The 23,030-nt window shown below is 36.6% G+C and overlaps 1 protein-coding gene across 5 annotated transcripts in view; it reads left to right on the top strand.

Moving 5' to 3' along the window:
• WASF1 (WASP family member 1) overlaps nt 1-23,030 on the top strand; it is a 94,185-nt gene that overhangs the window by 52,774 nt on the left and 18,381 nt on the right. For all 5 annotated transcript variants that reach the window (XM_081250795.1, XM_081250796.1, XM_081250794.1 and 2 more), the window contains exons 2-3: nt 12,518-12,678; nt 18,126-18,260. In XM_081250795.1, coding sequence (XP_081106921.1) covers nt 12,546-12,678; nt 18,126-18,260 — 268 coding nt within the window. In that variant the 5' untranslated portion in view covers nt 12,518-12,545. The remainder of the gene's footprint in view (nt 1-12,517; nt 12,679-18,125; nt 18,261-23,030) is intronic.

Below are 23,030 nucleotides of genomic sequence, written 5' to 3'. Positions count from 1 at the left end.
TTAGTCCATTTACATTTAAGGTAATTATTGATATGTATGTTCCTATTCCCATTTTCTTAATTGTTTTGGGTTCGTTATTGTAGGTCTTTTCCTTCTGTTGTGTTTCTTGCCTAGAGAAGTTCCTTTAGCATTTGTTGTAAAGCTGGTTTGGTGGTGCTGAACTCTCTCAGCTTTTGCTTGTCTGTAAATGTTTTAATTTCTCCATCAAATCTGAATGAGATCCTTGCTGGGTAGAGTAATCTTGGTTGCACGTTTTTCTGCTTCATCACTTTGATTATGTCCTGCCACTCCCTTCTGGCTTGTAGAGTTTCTGCTGAGAGATCAGCTGTTATCCTGATGGGGATTCCCTTGTGTGTTATTTGTTGTTTTTGCCTTGCTGCTTTTAATATGATTTCTTTGTGTTTAATTTTTGACAGCTTGATTAATATGTGTCTTGGCGTATTTCTCCTTGGATTTATTCTGTATGGGGCTCTCTGTGCCTCCTGGACTTGATTAACTATTTCCTTTCCCATATTAGGGAAGTTTTCAACTATAATCTCTTCAAATATTTTCTCAGTCCCTTTCTTTTTCTCTTCTTCTTCTGGAACCCCTATAATTTGAATGTTGGTGTGTTTAATGTTGTCCCAGAGCTCTCTGAGACTGTCCTCTGTTCTTTTCATTCTTTTTTCTTTATTTTGCTCTGCAGCAGTTATTTCCACTATTTTATCTTCCACCTTAAGCCAAGAATTTGGGCCTCACCCCTACATCTAATCCATCATCAGTCCTATTGATTCTACTTTCAGGATATATCTTGAATTGACATGCCTCTATGTCACCCATCATCTAGTCCAAATGACTACTATCTCTGTTATCTGGACAACTTCTGTCATCTTGTACCTGGGTTTTCTAACTGGGTTTTCTAGCATTTATTCTGCTGTCACTCACCCCCCTCCCCCAAGTCTCCATGCAGCAATTAGAATGAACAGCAATTCCTGATCTTGGCACTTCTTTGCTTAAAATTCTTAAGTGACTTCCCATTAGGATACATTGAAAATCTTTGACATTACCTTCAAGGTCCTACTTGATCTGACCCCCTACTGACTCTCAGTCTATGCTCACTGTATTCTTATCCACCGTCCTGCTCTCATAGCTGCCAGTACATTAAACCCTTCGCAGTTAAGGGCCTTTGCATTTGATGCACCTTCTAAGTTAGAATGAAAACATACACACACATGCTCCAACTCCCCCAACCTAGCTAGCTAATTCCTAATAATCCTCTGGTGCCAACTTAAATGTCATTTTCTTGAGGAAATAGATCTCTTTATAATACCTAGTACTTTTTACTTCATTGCACTTATCATAAGTATAATTAGATACTAAATTCTAGCTAATCCCTGGGAGATTGTTTTTGCTTACTGTTTTATCTTCAGCAGTTAACGTAGTGCTTGAGCCATTGGTGTTCAGTAATTGAATGTCTAGATGAATGGATGGATGGCAGTATGTCAATATTGCCATTTTCATATAAAGTACAACATATTTATAGGTAATTATTGCTTTTAGAGGTATTTCCAATAGAATAAAGAACACCTGATCTCGTTTTTCAGATAATTTAATCTGCATTTGTGGTTTACATACCTCAAATTTCAAATTAACATCTCTTAAAACACTAAAAATAACCTTGGAGCAATTTTATGCCTGTATGATTTATCCAAGTGAGTTTCAGTAGTGGTTGTATTAATTTAAAAGAAATACATATTTTCTTTGAGCGTAACATGGAATCAAATTTGACCACACTGAATCTCATTTCCACTCTAGAGGTGTTTAACAATATTAATTATTTCATTAGCATCCATTTTTCTTTTTGAATCTAACAGTAACATCAGTAATGAATTGCAGTGTGTAGCTTATTTCTTCATTTCTTTTTTGCTTTAGTTCATATAGCAGTGTATTCTTTTCAACCAAAATTTAATACTTTGCTATTGTGACTTGAGGTGAAAAATATAATTTCTTTTTCGTAAAGATAGCACTCTTCTTAGGGCAGATTCTTTAAGCAAGGGCCAGAGCACCTCAAAACAGTCAAATAAATGTAGATGTTCTGCATGATCAATAGTTCTTTAATCCTGTGAGTGCCTAGTTTGGCTTTGTCATCTCTTCGTGTGTAGAATTTTAGAGATTCATGAGTAGTTAGTAGTTTTAAAGCTTACTGCTCATAACAAAGGGGAAATTTGTTATTTTTATATATTCCCAAGGAATATGTAAATTTATTTAATTCTTGTGTTATGCATAATTAAGTGGCTTCTACTCTTAAGGAGGTAGGAAATTTCTTAAAAAGTATTTGCACCCTCGGAAATTCTTAAAGTATTTAAAATACTGAAATTTGTTTTTATTAGAATAATCATTTTATTCTAACCTGTTCCCTTAGGTTACATAATACAATATAATCCTTTAGTTTGAATCCTTATAAAATTTGAAAATTATATTTCCATGATTTAACATAAAGTTTTTCTTATTTAATATTAATGTCATTTAAAAAAGTCAGAAATACCCTTAAACAATTATAGATTAGTTGTTTCATTAGCATATTAGTGAATATAAGGAATTAATACCTGTCAATGATGACATAATAAAATACTTTTATTTCTTAATTCTTATGCTTTTTCTATAACCTGCAAAGCAATTATTAACTGTAATTACTTTATGGCAGTCTTTTAAAAAGCAGCTATTTTATTTTCCTTGGAATTGCTAACTAAAGGAGTCCTTTAAATATTTAAAATAAATTTTATGGGCTATTTTTGAGTTCTGAAAATGATAATTTATTTTTCTAATACTTAAAGCCATAAAATTGCTATGATACCTGATCTTGGGTTATTTTTAACACTTTACATATTACTTTATACTTTTGTGTATATGTATGTGTGTATGTGCATGTCTGTGTGTGTATATTATATATATATATATATATATATATATATATATATATATATATATATATATATATATATAACTGGTCTATGTGGTCCATGCTTTCTCTTGGGAGGGTGAAACAAGTAAGCCTGTGATTCCACAATACAAATAGAATAGAAAGATATTATTTTTCTCAAATGTATTTTCCATGCACATAGAAAAGAGCAACTCCTTAGAATCATAATTAAATAGTTGCTTTAGAAAGGGGTGTGTGTGTGTGTGTGTGTCCTCTCCACTCAGTAACCTAAAGAATTTTTTTTGCCTCCTTACAGTTAACAGTTTTCTTCTTTTTCCCTTTATTTATCATCAACTATTGAACATCTTCCATTTCTTAGATCTTGGAAACACAAGCTGAGTAAGGCAAGATTTTTTTGTCCTCTAGGAGTTCTTATTCAAGCATAGACATGTAAGCATATAAGTGTAATACAGAAGAGTGTAATTGGTAGTATTTGGATAGACGCATATGTGGGTCAGAGTTGAGGGCGCCAAAGAGTAGATAGTTACATCTGCCTGGGGCTTAAATCATGCTTCAGAAAAGAGGTAATGCTTGAGTCTAGTCTTGAACAGCTATTCTCTGTGAGGATAAAAGAGGGAAAAGCATTCTAGACAGAGAACAGCATGAGAAAAGGCAGGACTGTAAAGCAGCAAGGTGTGTTAGAGCATAAGGTAGAAGGAGTGTAGTATGAATGAAGCTAGGAGACATTGGGAGGGACTAAATCCTGAAGAACTTCGTATATTATGTTTGGACTTTATCCTGGCAGCAATGAACCAATAAAGAGTTTGTTTTTGTAGGACAGTGACGTTACCAGATTCAAAATTTTGACAATATTCTTAACGCTCTGATGGGAGTGCTGATATGGATGGCATGGCAGGAAAAAGCTGTAAGCCTCAAGACAGAAAGTCTAGTTCAACCAAGTGAGAGATGACCAGGGCTTGAATTAAAGCAGCAGAAGTTAGAATAGAAAAGGAACAATAGAATATGAGAGATGTTTTTGAGATAGAATTATTAAGGCTTTATTTCCTATTGGATATAGTTGGGAACCGTGGTGGTGGGACAGAATTAAAGGTGATGTCTAGATTTGAAGAGGAAATATAATGAGTTAACTTTTGGACATATTGAATTTGAGGGATGTTACAGAACTTCCAAGTACAGATGTCCGGGAGATAGTTGCATAAATGCATTTACAGGTTAGGAGAGAGATTTGAGTTGGAGTTAAGAATTGTTGAGCTTTTCGATAAATATATATTGAATTATTTTTATGTGCCAGTGATGTACCCAGCATTCAGCATGCTATGAGGAACAAACTACACGATATCTGCTTTAAAACTAATAAAGGAGGGCTTCCCTGGTGGCACAGTGGTTGAGAGTCCGCCTGCCGATGCAGAGAGCACGGGTTCATGCCCCGGTTCGGGAAGATCCCACATGTCGCAGAGCTGCTGGGCCCGTGAGCCATGGCCGCTGAGCCTGTGTGTCCGGAGCCTGTGCTCCGCAACGGGAGAGGCCACAACAGTGAGAGGCCCACGTACCACAAAAAAAAAAAAAAAAAAAAAAACCTAATAAAGGAGAGAAACAGAAATCAGTCATGAAGATATATCATTACAAACTGAGACAAATGCTATAAGGAGACATTATAAGGTCCTATGAGAAAATTTTAACAGAAGGACCTGATCTAGTCTGGGGCTGGGGCATCAGGGAATGCCCTTATTTGAGTTGAAATCTGAAGAACTAGTAGGAGTAGGGAAGAGAGGGAATGTGGGCAAGAAGAGTATTCCAGGCAGAGGGAACATCAGCATCATACTAATAAGGTTGTCAAACTGAGTTAAAAAAATAATGAATGAAAAAGAAACACCTAACTGTATGCTATGAAATGACATGTATAAACCATAGAGATAAGGATACAAGAAAGTTGAAAGGAAAAGGATGGGAAAAGCTATATCATGCAAGAAAAAGCCATATTACTAGAGATAAAGAGAACTTTATAGTGATAAATGTACTTGATAACATAGTCTCAAAATGTGTAAATCATATGGAGAATTTGATAAATCTGTAATCATAGTGGAAGATCTTAACACATCTCTCTGATAGAACCAGAAGACAAAAAAAATAATTAAGACTATAGAAGATTTGAGCACAATTAGCAAATCTAACTAATGGACATATGTAGAACACTGTAACCACCAACAACAAAATATACATTCTTTATGTATAATTGACTATATGCTGGGCAATAAAGTAAACACAAATACATTTTAAAGGATTGAAATAATACAAATATGCTGTCTGACTATAATGCCATTAAGCTAGAAATTAGTAACAAAAAGATAATTGGAAAATCTCCATATGTTTGTTAATCAAAATAATATACTTCTAGATAACCCATGGAGCAAAAATAAATCACAGTGCAAATTAGAAAATATTTTGCAGTAAACCATAACAAAATTATTACATATCAAAATTTGAGGGATAGGGGCTTTCCTGGTGGCGCAGTAGTTAAGAATCCGCCTGCCAATGCAGGGGACATGGGTTCGAGCCCTGGTCCAAGAAGATCCCACAGGCCACAGAGCAACTAAGCCCATGCACCACAACTACTGAACCTGTGCTCTAGAGCCCATGAACCACAACTACTGAAGCCCACATGCCTAGAGCCCATGCTCTGCAACAAGAGAAGCCACCACAATGAGAAGCCCGTGCACTGCAACAAAGCATAGCCCCCGCTCGCTGCAACTAGAGAAAGCCAGCGTGCAGCAACAAAGACCCAACAGAGCCAAAAATAAATAAATAAATTTATTTTTTAAAAATTTGAGGGGGCTTCCCTGGTGGCGCAGTGGTTGAGAGTCTGCCTGCCGATGCAGGGGACACGGGTTCGTGCCCTGGTCCGGGAAGATCCCACATGCTGCGGAGCGGCTGGGCCCGTGAGCCATGGCCGCTGAGCCTGCGAGTCTGGAGCCTGTGCTCCGCAACAGGAGAGGCCACAACAGTGAGAGGCCCGCATACCGCAAAAAAAAAAAAAAATTTGAGGGATACAGTTAAATATATGCTTAGAGGATAATTTATAGCTTTAAAACCATATGTCTGAAATGAAGCTGAATATCAATAAGCATCTATATCAAGAAATTTTTTTAAAGAGCATCATATTAAACCCACTGAAAGCAGGAGAGAAATAATAAATCAGCAATAATGAAATTCAGTAAAGCCAAAAATTGGTTCTCTAGAAAGATTAATAAAATCGATAAACCCTTTGTGATTTAAAAAAAAGAGCATGCAAAATTAATATAGTAAATGAAAGCGAAGATATTTTACAATCTTATAATCATAGGAAAGTCATAAGAATAATCTGATGTCAATAAATTTGAAAATTTAAATGAAGTAGATAAGTTTCTAGAAAATGCAGCTTACCAAAAATTAACAAAAGAAATAGAGAATGTCAAAAAGTCTATGACAAAGAAAGAATTCATAATATTTTAAAATAATTTTTATTGGGAATATAGTTGATTTACAATGTTGTGTTAGTTTCAGGTGTACAGCAAAGTGAATCTGTTATACATACATATCCACTCTTTTTTAGATTCTTTTCCCATATAGGCCATTACAGAATATTGAGTTCCCTGTGCTATAGTAGGTTCTTATTAGGTATTTATTTTATATGTAATAGTGTATATGTATCAATCCCTATCTTCCAATTTATCCCTCCACTCCTTTACCTGCCAGTAACCATAAGATTATTTTCTACATCTGTAATTCTTTTTCTGTTTTGTAGCCTTTTAAAATTTTTTATTATTTATTTACTTTGGCTGCGTTGGGTCTTCATTGCTGCACACAGGCTTTCTCTAGTTGCGGTGAGTGGGGGCTACTCTTCATTGCGGTGCACTGGCTTCTCATTGAGGTGGCTTCTCTTGTTGAGGAGCACAGGTTCTAGGTGCACGGGCTTCCATAGTTGTAGCACCCAGGCTCAGTAGTTGTGGCTCACGGGCTCTAGAGCGCAGGCTCAGTAGTTGTGGCACATGGGCTTAGTTGCTCTGCAGCATGTGGGATCTTCCTGGACCAGGGCTCGAACCCGTGTCCATGCATTGGCAGGCAGATTCTTAACCACTGTGCCACCAGGGAAGTCCCATAGCCTTTTTTAAGATTCCACATATAAGTGATATCATATATTTGTCTTTCTCTCTCTGACTTACTTTACTCAGTATGACAATCTCTAGGTCTATCCAAGTTGCTGCAAATGGCATTATTTCGTTCTTTTTAATGGCTGAGTAATATTTCATTCTATATATGTGCCACATCTCCTTTATCCGTTCCTCTGTTGATGGACATTTAGGTTGCTTCCATGTCCTGGCTATTGTAAATAGTGCTGCAGTGAACATTGGGGCACATGTGTCTTTTCAAAGTGTGGTTTTCTCCAGATATATGCTCAGGAGTGGGATTGCTGGATCATATAGTAGCTCTATTTTCAGTGTTTTAAGGAACCTCCATACCGTTCTCCATAGTGGCTGTACCAGTTTACATTCCCACCAACAGTGTAGGAGAGTTCCCTTAAGAATTCATAATATTAAACCTTCCCACAAAGGAAACTTGAGGCTAAATGGCTTCATAATTGAACTATACCAAACTTTTAAGAAAAAAATTATGCATATCTTATACAAATTCTTCCAAAGAATAGTTGAAAGAGGGAACATATCCCAACTTGTTTTATTAGACCAGCATGACCTTAATACAAAAGACTTCTCAAGGACAATACATGAAAGGAAGATAATAGACCAATTTCTTTCATGAACATAAATGCAAAAATTAATAAACTTAGTAACAAACCAGAACCAAATCCAGCAATACAATAAAAATGATATAATCTTCCTATTTTGAGGTCAGCTGATTAGCAACCTTCATTCCAACTGCTATTTTAATTTCCCTTTGCCATGTACTACAGTCACAAATTCTGGGGAATTGAACATAGATTGCTTTGGAGGGCCATAATTTTGCCCTGCTGCATACATCTCAACCAGGCTGTGTTTATTCCAAGGATGCAAAGCTGCTTAACATTAAAAAAATCAATCAATGTAGTTCACCACATTAACAATAAAAGAAGAAAGTCACATAATTATAATAGATGTAGGAAAAAATTATAGAATCAACATTATTTTTAAAAAATCTTAGCAAATTAGTAATATATAGGAACATCCTTAATCTATTAAAAGGTGTCTACAATGGAGAACAGATTTGTGGTTGCCAAAAGGGAGGGAGATGGGGGAGAAAGGGACTGGGTGTTTGGGGTTAGCACATGTTAACTATTATATATAGAATAGATAAACAGCAGAGTCCTACTGTATAGCACAGGGAACTGTCTTCAATATTCTGTGATAAACCATAATGGAAAAGAATTTTTAAAAGAATGTATATATAATATAATATAATATATAATATAATAATATAAATAACGGAATCACTGTGCTGTCTAGCAGAAATTAACACAACATTTTAAATTAACTATACTTCAAGGGAAAAAAAGTGTCTACAAGGCAAAGCAACAATAACAACAAAAACCCTGTATCAGGCATCTTGTGAAATATTGAAGGCTCTCCCTTTTGGTTTAGGAAAAAGACAATAATACTCTATTTCACATTGTATTAAAGGTTCTATAGGCTTCCCTGGTGGCGCAGTGGTTGAGAGTCCACCTGCCAATGCAGGGGACACGGGTTCGTGCCCCGGTCCGGGAGGATCCCACGTGCCATGGAGCGGCTGAGCCCGTGGGCCATGGCCTCTGGGCCTGCACGTCCAGAGCCTGTGCTCCAAAATGGGAGAGGCCACAGCAGTGAGAGGCCCACGTACTGCAAAAAAAAAAAGGTTCTAGCTGATGCAATATGGGAAAAAAAGGAAGAAAAAAATAAAATTAAAAATAAATGAACATTAGAAAGGAGGAAATAAATCATTAATCATATAGATTGTATACATTTTAAAAATTCAAAATAATTTTAGGTAGGTTAGTAGAGATTAGGAAAGTCTCTGGATATGCAGTCAATATTCAAAAATTAACTTATTTTCTATATATACAACAAAGAGAAAACAAAATATGCCATTTCTAGTATTGTAAAAAAAATCATATACATACAAATGAATCTAACAAAGGATGTATGACTTCTATTCTGAAAATTATAAAACATTATTAAGAAACATTCTAAAAACCTGAAATAATTGGAGGGATACACTATATTCATGGATAGGAATATGCAGTGTTATACAGATATCCCTACTTCCCAATACAATCTATAGATTTAGTACAGTTCTGGTCACATTCCCAATAGGTGTGTTTGTGTTTGTGTACATAACCTGATAATCTGATTCTAAAATTCACATGGAAGTACAAAGGGCCAAGAATAAACAGCATTTTTGAAGAACAAGGTAGGAGCACTTACCCTATTCGATATCAAGACTTACTGTAAAGCTCCACTAAGATTAGCTCTAGACTCAAAATGGATTTAAAAATACATAGAAACTTGGTTTATGACAAAAGCGCCACTGTAGAGCAATAGGGAAAGAACAGTCTTTTCAGTGAATGGTGTTGAAATAATATGTAAGAAACTTGACTGCTACCTAACACCATTCACAAAAATTAATTCCATGTCAATTATAGATTAAAAGTGCAAGGCAAAACAACAAAGCTAAGAGATAATATCATACTTATGATCTTAGTGTATAAAATTATTTAAAAACCTATGCTTTCATACTAAACCTAAAACAAAAAGATTGATAAATTCCATCACTTTTTCATAAAAGACATCAAGAGAATGAAATAGCAAGTGACACAAGAGAAGATGTTTTCATCATATATAACCTTTAAATGACTCATATCCAGTGTTCCTACAAATCAACCCTAACACAACAAATGGTAAATAGAAGGTGGGCAAGAGCATTGACTAGGCACTTCTCAGATGAGAAAAATCCAAAAGATAAACACATGAAAAGGTGCATAAACTCTCAGTAACTGGGGAAAACAAAACTGGAGTAAGTTATCACAATTTACCTACAAGAATTGCTAGATTTTTAAAAACTGACAGTACTGAGTGTTGTGAGGATGTGGAGCAGCAGCAGCCTCTTACACTACTGAAAGGAGTATACATTGGTACAGTCGCTCTTGAAACAGTTTGACATCATCTTCTAAAGTTCAAGCTGTGCATATCCTTAACCAAGCTATTCTCCTAAGTATATTTCCAACAGAAATGTGTAGAGTAAGACACATTTGTAAGACTTGTACATGAATGTTCATGGTACTGTTATTCATAATAACCTCAAACTGGAAACACTCATGTATATAATAGCAACATTAAATGTGTAAATAAATTGTGGTGTAGTTATACAGTGGAATATCTTACAGCATTGAAAATGAACATCCTACGGTTACACAAAGCAACATGGATGAATGTTACTAATATGTTGACTGTAAAGGGTAAGACACAAAATAATAATACATATCATATGGTTCTATTCACATAAACTTCAAAAAGCAATAAAAACAAAACTACAGTGTTTAGAGTTATCTGCTTAAGGTGTGAAAGTATAAAGAAAAACAAGGAAATGTGTATTGTAAGAGTCAGAGTAATGTTTGCCTTTGGGGAGAAAGGAAGCGAGGGTGACTGGGGAGGAGACCAAAGTGGGACGGTTCTGGGGTTTTTATTTCTTATGTTAGCTTGCTAGGTGCTTAAATCATTGAGCTGTACAATTTTGTATACTTTTTTTCATACATCTTTCATGTTGTACAATTGTAAAAAGGTTTAAAATTGTAGAGAGAATGCTGAGCAAACAGATCGGAGAGGACAGATTTCATGTAAAAGTTTGTTTTTAAAGAATGGTGATGAGTAACACTTAAATGCAATGAGATTTATCCAAAACTTTCCATTTGGTAGTGATTAAAGCTCAGTAAATACTAAATGCCTTCCTTCAGTAAACATTGTTTACCAGTAGGTAAGTACAGGCAGTCCTCACTTTGTATGGCAGTGTGGGACCAAAAAGAAAAAAAGATGACCATACAAGATAAAACTGTACAAAATGATCTTAATAATCAGTGGGAAAAAATAACAGTTGTTCCATAATCTTTAAAAATTTTTGTCAAAACATTAAAAATTCTTCTATGTTGGTTATAAATATATAGGGAAATGAAAAAAATAGTAAAGCTAATATTAATTTAGTAAAATGTAATATGAAACATTAGAAACAATTAGAATTATAGTACTTTACTTCTTTGTAAAAAACTTAAACAAGGGTAGTTTGAACAGTGCTTTGCCTTCTCCTTGTATAACTTAGAAAAACAGAGCTAGTCGAGTAAGCATCTTTTCTGTGCCATGGCAAATTTTCTTACTCTGTTCTGCTAAATTTGGATCAGCTTCCAACACTTTATCCTTTGCACTTTCAGTGTCATGAAATATCTCCAAGAATTCCTTTATTGTGAAGTTTTTTGCTGTTGTCACTTCTTCTGGGACATCTTCCTTTTTGTCACAACTACTTTCCTCATTTACATCAATAATTTCACCTTCACTAAATTCCTCTGACTGCATATCTGTGTCTCTCAAACAGTGACAGCGACAACATTCCTGCAATCAGCTGTTTTTTCTGTTACTCCACTTATATTCAATTTGAATTTCACTCCAGTGTCATCATTTTTCCTTTCTGTGCCACACTTTTATCTTTGTTGGCCAGTTCCCTCTTTCAGTTACCATTTTGTAAAATTTCGTATGAGTTTATCACTGGGAGGCAAGAAGGTAAACCAGCTACATGCTTTGCTGTCTGTAGGCGAACTGAGTAACAGATGAGGAGTGACCTATCACCAACAAACTTTGAAAAGAAGTGATGCAATTGGTCACTGAAATGACGTGCATCTCTTACTAACATAGTGACCTGTGAACTGAAGTGCCAGCAAAGAAGTTCATATTTATGTAGTTACTCACACTTGGTATACTGTGGTAAGTGAAGTTGGAACCATGTTGTTGGGGGACTGGTATTTAACTAAATTGTGGAAGCTGAAATTTGTGCATATGGGAAGCCTGGGAAGTGAGGACTGACTGTAATTCAAAGAAGGTTGAACCATTTGATCAATTAAATAAATATTTGGTTGGTTTTGATTAGATTGAGGATGTAAGGCTACTTGGACTATCTGATTTCTGAGCTATTGAATGCCTGATACATTTTATGTGGAAGTGTAATTTTGATACTACTCTTGCAGTTTCTTTAATCCTTTTAGGTACTTCCTTACAGAGGACCTTTCATACTAACTCTCTAGAACAAAACCCCTAGTTGTAGTAAGTAAAATCAGTGGTTTTAAGAGAATAATAGTGATGATGATTATGAATTCACCATGAAGCAATTGACATTGAAAGTAAGTTTTTAAAAAAAATATTTTACATAATGCTGACATTCTAATAATTGAAGATAAAAATGGTTAACAAATCAACTTTGATTCATTTAGTCCGGTGACTCCATTTTCACCATTTTTATACTAGCAAATATTTTATTATTAAATGAAAAAGATAAGGTCTCATTCTGTGTTGGTCGAAACTGAAAAGTGTTAATTTATTGTTTGATTTCCTACAGGTGAACTGGCATAGAGGTTGATCTCAAGATGCCATTAGTGAAAAGAAACATCGATCCTAGGCACTTGTGCCACACAGCACTGCCTAGAGGAATTAAGAATGAACTGGAATGTGTAACCAATATTTCCTTGGCAAATATAATTAGACAACTAAGTAGCCTAAGTAAGTATTTTTACATCAATTAAAAATATTACTCGCGGGCTTCCCTGGTGGTGCAGTGGTTGAGAGTCCGCCTGCCGATGCAGGGGACATGGGTTCATGCCCCGGTCTGGGAGGATCCCACATGCCACGGAGCGGCTGGGCCCGTGAGCCATGGCCGCTGAGCCTGCGCGTCTGGAGCCTGTGCTCCGCAACAGGAGAGGCCACAACAGTGAGAGGCCTGCGTACCGCAAAAAAATATTACTCGCAAACCAGAATGTTATGCTTTAGGGTATTAAGACGATATTCTTGTGATTAATTGGGGGGGGGGATAGTTGATGAGAAGAGTACAAAGTTATCTTGAAAAATGTAGTCATTTTAAGTAAAATTAATGCGTTTTAGAATCATTTCTTCTTCCCCTGCATGTTTCCTCTGGGAAAGGGAAATAAGGATAGAATCTTTAGGAACAGAATCACATGATGGTTAAGAAAGAATGAGATTGTTTTTAAAATATAATTCAGTCTGTAAAAGGTGGTGCTCAAGTTGTACTTTTGCTTGCTTGTTATCGCTATTTACTTTTTTAGAGGCTTAAACTATTTGTGTTTTGGGATGCTAGTATCTCTCTCTTTATATACATACATACATACATATATATATATATATCTCATTAGCATAGGGAAATATTTTTATATTACAAATATCTAAAAGTGAAAGATGTGGAATAGTAACTAACTAGTCAGAGGATTAGGTTAGTCAGGTGACTAACCTTTCTTTTTATAATTGACTACTTAGCACAAGGTAAAAAGATGTTGTTAATCTGATTTGTTTCAAGTGAGAGCATTTGGACATACACATGTAGTCAGAGCAGCATAGAAAGTTATATTTGAATATTCTTGGTTAGAGCACTAAATTTCTACATTGCCTATGAAATAGTTGTAAGAGTAAATTAAAAGACTGCTTCTTTGAATTTAAGTGTATTCGTTGTCCCATTTGGTGGTTTTTTTTTTTCAGGTTAGTTATCAGCAGTGAATCACTAACGTATTGTTTACTTGTTTCTTCGTTGAGAATTTCAATATAAAGTGTACTTTTGAGACAAGTCAAAAGAAAAGGCCTAGAAAGTACATTAATATATGATTATCCATATTGTTTAAAGTCATTTGCTAGCACTAATCGGTTTTATGATCTGTCAGATTCTATTAACATAACATAACTTCATATAAAATGTATATATTCTATATGTATATGGGTACATCAGCTTGTTAATATTAAAATAACATGTTAAGAGCATAGAAATGACGTTAATAAATTTGGTTAAAATATTTCTTTAAAATGAATATTAGATCTAATATAAACAACTTGTTTTAGGTATATTTTCAATATAGAATTTAGAACTAATGTGTGTCAGTTTTGCAGTACTAACCTGTTTCTAACATAACCTGAAGGTGAAAATTTAAGGAATTTTCAAGTTTGATACAGAAAGTCCATATAAGCAACATCTGTCAGCAAGCACATGGTCTTGTTGTAGCCAGACTGAAAATAGAAATACATTGTAAAGATATAACTAAATTAGGTTTTGGGTACTTCAAACTTGGAATCAGAGACTATAGAGGCATTTTCTAAGCAGTTTGTAGAGATTCAAAAAAAGAAAAAAGAGAAAAAGCATAAAATATTGTAGCAAGGTGTAACAATAGTTTACCACTCCAGAATTAAGCTCTCTGGGAGCTTTCCCATGTGACATAGTTGAGAACCTGGAATTAAATTTAAAAGGCCTCTAGATAGCCAGAATAAACAAGCCCAAGCACTAAAGACCATGCACATAAAATAACCAGTTGATCCCTCTCCCAACTTGTTTACTTTTACTTTGATAATTCAGACAGGGTTTATGATGTGGTTTCCAAACATTAATGTTTCAGAGCATTAAAAGAGGAGATACAGGGGGCGGGGGGAGATAATAGAAGCAGGCAGTACTGAAGCCAACCAAAAGATGTAGTTTATAGCAAAGGAAGAAGTGACATAAGGGAAAAAGCAACAAAAACTGGAAAGAGGCCATTTAATGTAAAAGCAAATATTCTTATACATTTCAAAGCTGTTGTTTCTCATAATCAATTCATGACTATAAGTCCTCAATAAAAGGTTAAATTATGTTTAATTTTTATTTAAGAAGATAGGGAAGCTTAGAGTAGATTTTACATTAGTTTCCATCCAAAATAGTTAAAATAATAATGCATTAAATAATTTCTGAATTACTTAGAAAACTAGGCTATTCAGAATGGTTCTAGGTAATTCCAATTTTCACTTTGGCACAATTCCTAGCACCAAAAATGCTATTGCACACAACAGTGAAGGTCAACTCCAGAGCTCAGCATTGCTTGGGGTTGCACATCGTCCTGACCTCTTCCTTGCAAAAATATGCATCTGGTTCAGTTGTTTTTCCTAGCGGAACACAATTCTGTTTTATAATAGATAATTACTGAAAACATAGAATTCACTTTATTTAAATTTCTTCTGCTATACCAAAAGTTTCCCCATTTTATTGCCATCTTATTTAACAACCATTGGGACTCTAATTACCTGAGAGATCTTTTACATTTTCTCTTCCCAAGACCTTTCTCTTATTGAATATGGTCATTTCATGCTACCAAGATGAGCAGATAGAGCCTACTTCTTGTTCTCAATCATAGAAAATTTGACAGCTAGATAAGAAAGTAGATGGGTAAGAGGGTGGATAAATAGATTGGCTCTATAAGACTAATTAGATAATAGATAGACAATGGACAGATAACATTGAATATTTTGCTGTGTGATAAAGGTACATGTTTCTTGTCCGTAAAGAACATACCCCATTTAGTTGAAGAGTCTAATATTATGAATTCTGTGAGTTTCAAACAGTGGGAGCATGTATATAATTAAAATCAGGAGTTTTAGATTATAGGAACTGAGAAAAGAGAGATAGGCATAGGAGAAGTCATTAGAGGAGGCTTGCTGAACGAAATATGAATTGAATTGGGCCTTTAAGGAACAAAAGAATTTGGAAACTGGAGATGAATGAAGAAGGAAGGCATTTCAACTTGTATGTAGAAGTAGGCAGATGAATGGAGGCAAAAATAAATATATGAGGGGGATTAAAGGGACAAATGATATTAGACATGTAAGGTGGAACTTGATTATGGAGGACAGTGTTAGCTGAGAGGATTTAGATTTTAACATCAGAGGTAATGAGACCTCATAGATTCTTGAGTAGAGACATAGTATAATAAATGTAAGGTTAGTTGAAATTCAGATCATACACAATTAGTTTTACGTTGTGAACTTTATTCCTTTCACCTGTCTCTGGGAGGGAAGGAGGAGGTAGATGTGGAAAGTAAGAAGGAATATGAAAAGAGAACAGATGGGGGTGTTTATCTTATCCACTGCAGTGCTTTGGCACTTAAACCTGAGGTGGGGAAAATGTAAACGCTTTTTTAAAAATCTGTTTAAAAAAAAAAATCTGTGGGCCCTCTTTCCAGAAAAATGCAAATGCATTAAAAATCTGCATATAATTTCAGGTGGTATACAGACTATAACTTAAAGATCCGTGTATTAAACTAAGTTCTTTTAGGTTTAAGATTGTCTCTTCCATCTCTGTATCCTTAACATTTGATGAATAAATGTATGGGATGCTTCCCTTATCTGCCAGAGAAACTCTGTGTCTCTGGAAGTGTCTCTAATACCATCTCACACCCAAACGTTTAGATGCTTCTTTCTCTGTGCTCTGTGACTTTTACGTCGTTTTATAGTAAGAGCTGCCTGTTGTTGAGCCCCTATCCTGTATCAGTTACTCTACAATTGCGCCCCATCCTCTCCTTCTTTTTTCTCCTTTTCTTATAACTTCTTAGAAGGAGATATTTTTATTCCTGTTTTATGCGTGAGGAAATTGATCCCAAGGCCTCAAAGTGAACGGAACAAAGATTTGGACTTATTTATTAAATTGGTTTTCATGTTTATTTAAATGTCTGTTTCTCCCTCTGTTCAAAACCCGTCAGTGGCAGAGAACTTCTTCCAATCATTTTTATATCTCCAGGATCTGGTACACTGTCTGGCACATAAGATATTCCCAGTCATTTTGGTTTAAAGAATATATGTGTGTGAATGAATATATATAAAATTATCCTTTTTCTCTTAATTTATTATAGAGAGATTAAAGTTATGATTTTTTTCCTAAAGATTATAATATCTTCTAGGACAGGTATTTTATGTTTTATTTCTTGGTGTCTTCAGTAAGAAATACACCTACCAGGCACAGGGTGAGCCCTCAGTAAACCTTTGTTGATTTAACTGATAATATATTGAAGTGCTTTGAAAAAAAGACAGCCATTGTTCAAATGTAAACTGCTGAGATTAATGAATTCATTCTATAAGTACTTAGTACCCTGTTACAGGACTCTATAGAGTTTACTGTTGAGCTACATTTAACCTAGACAGTATGCTTGGGTCTAAAATATCTTGATTTAGGAAGACCATCAATTTTTTTTATTCAAAGGTACAGATAGTGATTGACTTATCTTTATATTGTGAGCATTTATTTATATGTTCTAAATACACTTGAACATTTTAAAATTATAGGTCATCTAAAACTTCTCCCTGGCTTATTTACTAGATAGAAATTTTTATTTCTCCTTTTAGAATGGGATTATTTTGGCTTATTCTTTACAGTAATGGAAATTTACATGACTAGAGGAATTCAGTGATTTTAGATTTATGATTTTTTAAGAAACTAGAATGAGAGAAAATGTAAAATATCTCTCATAAATTTTCAGAATCTGTATTTTGGGTGTACCTGAGATTAGGTCATCTACTAGGTTTATGAAATATCTTGGATTCTGCCACTTGGCCTGAAATTCAGTTCTAGTGTAGAGTCTGTTTATGACTGCTGAATTGGGATTAAGAGATGTATTATTTATGTGTACTTTACATTATAACCTCTCTAACCCTCAACAGGTGTGTAGATAGAGATAAAGCAGGAGAGTATTTCCTTAGCCACAAGTCACCTACCAGGAAGTGGTAGAGCTAGTATCTAAAACTGTATTTCCCAGGGTTTGTGTTTTCTTCTCACTCTGTCACAGTTGGATTACTTTAGGCTAGGGTTTAAAATTTAAACTACTTTCAAGTAAATACCAAATTCATTGGGGCAGCGTTTTTTTTTTGTTTTTTTTTTGCGGTACGCGGGCCTCTCACTGTTGTGCCCTCTCCCACTGCGGAGCACAGGCTCCTGACATGAAGGCCCAGCGGCCATGGCTCACGGGCCCAGCCACTCCGCAGCATGTGGGATCTTCCCGGACCGGGGCACGAACCCACATCCCCTGCATCGGCAGGTGGACTCTCAACCACTGTGCCACCAGGGAAGCCCGGGGCAGCGTATTTAAATGTTAAATTGTTTGATATTTATCTCGGATAACATTAAATTTTATGGTATATGCTTCATTTTTGCTTAGGTAAATATGCTGAAGATATATTTGGAGAATTATTCAATGAGGCACATAGTTTTTCCTTCAGAGTTAACTCATTACAAGAACGTGTGGACCGTTTATCTGTTAGTGTTACACAGCTTGATCCTAAAGAAGAAGAATGTAAGTTTATTCATATTATATTTTCTTTCACATGTATTTTTTTGGTTAGGTGGGATGAGTGATATATTTAAGAACACTATTATACATGAATTTATTTTAAAAAAACTGGGAGAAATGTGCTTCAATTAATCAAAGAAACATACACACACACACACACGAACACACAAAACATGAATTTACTACACCTCGCGGGGAGGGGAGAGACCCTCAAGATGGCAGAGGAGTAAGACGTGGAGATCACCTTCTTCTCCACAAATACATCGGAAATACATCTACATGTGGAACAATTCCTACAGAACACCTACTGAACGCTGGCAGAAGACCTCAGACCTCCCAAAAGGCAAGAAACTCCCCACGTACCTGGGTAGGGCAAAAGAAAAAAGAAAAAATAGACAAAAGAATAGGGATGGGATCTGCCCCTCTGGGAGGGAGCTGTGAAGGAGGAAAGGTTTCCACACACTAGGAAGCCCCTTCACTGAAGGAGATGGGGGGGCGGGGGGGTGAAGCTTCGGAGCCACGGAGGAGAATGCAGCAACAGGGGTGCAGAGGGCAAAGTGGAGAGATCCCCGCACAGAGGATCGGTGCCAACCAGCACTCACCAGCCTGAGAGGCTTGTCTGCTCATCCGCCGGGACAGGCGGGGGCTGGGAGCTGAGGTTCAGGCTTTGGAAGTCAGATCCGAGTGAGAGGACTGGGGTCGGCTGTGTGAACACAGCCTGAAGGGGCTAGTGCACCACGTCCAGCCAGGAGGGAGTCCGGGAAAAAGTCTGGAGTTGCCGAAGAGGCAAGAGACCATTGTTTCGGGTTGTGCGAGGAGAGGGGATTCAGAGCACCACCTAAACGAGCTCCAGAGGGGCGCGAGCTGAGGCTATCAGCACGGACACCAGAGATGGGCATGAGACTCTAAGGCTGCTGCTGCAGCCACCAAGAAGCCTGCGTACAAGCACAGGTCACTATCCACACCTCCCCTCCCAGGAGCCTCTGCAGCCTGCCACTGCCAGGGTCCCGTGATCCAGGGACAACTTCCCCGGGAGAACACAGAGCATGCCTCAAGCTGTTGCAATGTCATGCTACCCTCTGCTGCCGCAGGCTTGCCCTGCATTCCGTAGCCCTCCCTCCCAACGGCCTGAGTGAGCCACAGTCCCTTAATCAGCTGCTCTTTTAACCCCATGCTGTCTCTGTGGGGAACAGATGCCCTCAGGTGACCTACACGCAGAGGCAGGTCCAAATCCAAAGCTAAACCCCAGGAGCTGTGCAAACAAAGAAGAGAAAGGGAAATCTCTCCCAGCAGCCTCAGGAGCAGCAGATTAAATCTCCACACTCAACTTGACATACCCTGAATCTGTGGAATACTGGAATAGACAACGAATCATCCCAAAATTGAGGCAGTAGACTTCGGGAGGAACTATAGACTTGGGGTTTGCTTTCTGCATCTAATTTGTTTCTGGTTTTATGTTTATCTCAGTTTAGTATTTAGAGCTTATTAACATTGGTAGATTTGTTTATTGATTTGGTTGCTCTCTTCCTCTTTTTTTCTAATATATATATATATTTTCTCCTTTTTTTCTGAGTGTTTATGTCTATGCTTCTTTGTGTGATTTTGTCTGTATAGCTTTGCTTTTACCATTTGTCCTAGGGTCCTGTCCATTTTTTGTGTGTTTGTTTTTCTTTTGTCATATAGTTTTTAGCACTTATCATTGGTAGATTTGTTTTTTGGTTTGTTTGCTCTGTTTTTCTTTCTATTTTGTTTTTTCTTTTTTTATTACTATTTTTGTTTTGTTTTGTTTTTGCGGTACACGGGCCTCTCACTGCTGTGGCCTCTCCCGTTGCGGAGCACAGGCTCCAGACATGCAGGCTCAGCGGCCATGGCTCACGGGCCCAGCCGCTCCGCGGCATGTAGGATCTTCCCGGACCAGGGCACAAACCTGCATCCCCTGCATCGGCAGGCGGACTCTCAACCATTGCGCCACCAGGGAAACCCTACTTTTTTATTGTTAATAATAATTTTTTAATTTTAATAACTTTATTTTATTTTTATTTTTTTTTATTTCTTTTTTTTTCTCCCTTTTATTCTGAGCTGTGTGGCTGACAGGATCTTGATGCTCCAGCTGGGTGTCAGGCTTGAGCCTCTGAGGTGGGAGAGCCGAGTACAGGACATTGGTCCACCAGAGACCTCCCAGCCCCACGTAATATCAGTGAAAGCTCTCCCAGAGATCTCCATCTCAATGCTAAGACCCAGCTCCACTCAACAACCAGCAGGCTACAGTGCTGGGCACCCTACGCCAAACAACTAGCAAGACAGGAATGCAACCCCACCCATTAGCAGAGAGGCTGCCTAAAATCATAATAAGGCCACAGACACCCCAAAACACACCAACGGACTCAGTCCTGCCCACCAGAAAGGCAAGATCCAGCCTCATCCACCAGAACACAGGCACCAGTCCTCCCCCACCAAGAAGCCTACACAGCCCACTGAACCCACCTTACCCACTGGGGGCAGACACCAAAAATAACAGGAACTACGAACCTGCAGTCTGTGAAAAGGAGATCCCAAACACAGTAAGTTAAGCAAAATGAGAAGGCAGACAAATACACAGCAGATGAAGGAGCAAAGTAAAAAGTCACCAGACCAAACAAATGAAGAGGAAATAGGCAGTCTACCTGAAAAAGAATGCACAGTAATGAGAGTAAAGATGATCCAAAATCTTGGAAATAGAATGGAGAAAATACAAGAAACGTTTAACAAGGACCTGGAAGAACTAAAGAGCAAACAAACGATGAGCAACACAATAAATGAATTAAAAATTATCTAGAAGGAATCAATAGCAGAATAACTGAGGCAGAAGAACGGATAAGTGACCTGGAAGACAAAAGAGTGGAAATAACTACCGCAGAGCAGAATAAAGAAAAAGAATGAAAAGAATTGAGGACAGTCTCAGAGACCTCTGGGACAACATTAAACGCACCAACATTCGAATTATAGGGGTCCCAGAAGAAGAAAAGAAAAAGAGACTGAGAAAATATTTGAAGAGATTATAGTTGCAAACTTCCCTGACATGGGAAAGGTAATAGTCAAGTCCAGGAAGTGCAGAGAGTCCCATACAGGATAAATCCAAGGAGAAACATGCCAAGACACATATTAATCAAACTATTAAAAATTAAATACAAAGAAAAAATATTAAAAGCATCAAAGGAGAAGCAACAAGTAACGTATAAGGGAATCCCCATAAGGTTAACAGCTAGTCTTTCAGCAGGAACTCTACAAGCCAGAAGGGAGTGACAGGACATATTTAAAGTGATGAAAGGGAAAAACCTACAATGAAGACTACCCAGCAAGGATCTCATTCAGATTCGACGGAGAAATTAAAACCATTACAGACAAGCAAAATCTAAGAGAATTCAGCACGACCAAACCACCTTTACAACAAATGCTAAAGGAGCTTCTCTAGGCAATAAACACAAGAGAAGGAAAAGACCAACAATACAAACCCAAAACAATTAAGAAAATGGTAATAGGAACATAGATATAGATAACTATATTAAATGTAAATGGATTTAATGCTCCAACCAAAAGACATAGACTGGCTGAATGGATACAAAAACAAGACCCATATATATGCTGTCTACAAGAAGCCTACTTCAGACCTAGGGACACATACAGACTGAAAGTGAGGGGATGGAAAAAGATATTCTATGCAAATGGAAATCAAAAGAAAGCTGGAGTAGTAATTCTCGTATCAGACAAAATAGACTTTAAAACATAAACTATTACAAGAGACAAAGAAGGACACTACATAATGATCAAGGGATCAATCCAAGAAGAAGATATAACAATTGTAAATATTTATGCACCCAACAGAGGAGCACCTCAATACATAAGGCAAATGCTAACAGCCATAAAAGGGGAAATCGACACTAACACAATAAAAGTGGGAGACTTTAACACCCCACTTTCACCAATGGACAGGTCATCCAAAATGAAAATAAATAAGGAAACACAAGCCTTAAACGACACACTAGACCAGTAGGACTTAACTGATATTTATAGGACATTCCATCCAAAAACAACAAAATACACTTTCTTCTCAAGTACTCATGGAACATTCTCCAGGATAGATCATATCTTGGGTCACAAATCAAGCCTTGGTAAATGTAAGAAAATTGAAATCAAGTATCTTTTACAACCACAATGTTATGAAACTAGATATCAATTACAGGAAAAAAAACGTGTAAAACATACAAACACATGGAGGCAAACAATATGCTGCTAAATAACCAAGATATCACTGAAGAAATCAAAGAGGAAATCAAAAAATACCTAGAAACAAATGACAGTGAAAACAATGATGACCCAAAACCTATGGGATGCAGAAAAAGCAGTTTTAAGAGGGAAGTTTATAGCAATACAGTCCTATCTCAAGAAACAAGAAAAATCTTAAATGAACAACCTAACCTTACACCTAAAGCAATCAGAAAAAGAAGAGCAGAAAAACCCCAAAGTTAGCAGAAGGAAAGAAATCATAAAGATCAGATCAGAAATAAATGAAAAAGAAATGAAGGAAACAGTAGCAAAGATCAATAAAACTAAAAGCTGGTTCTTTGAGAAGGTAAAGAAAATTGATAAACCATTAGCCAGACTCATCAAGAAAAAAAGGGAGAAGACTCAGATCAACAGAATTAGAAATGAAAAAGGAGAAGTAACAACTGACACTACAGAAATACAAGGGATCATGAGAGATTACTACAAGCAACTATATGTCAAGAAAATGGA

Source organism: Mesoplodon bidens (assembly GCF_964165515.1).
Source record: "Mesoplodon bidens genome assembly, chromosome: 12".
NCBI classification, from domain to species: domain Eukaryota; kingdom Metazoa; phylum Chordata; class Mammalia; order Artiodactyla; family Ziphiidae; genus Mesoplodon; species Mesoplodon bidens.
Note: the sequence above shows the minus strand (reverse complement) of the source record. Positions and strands in the feature narration are given on the sequence as shown.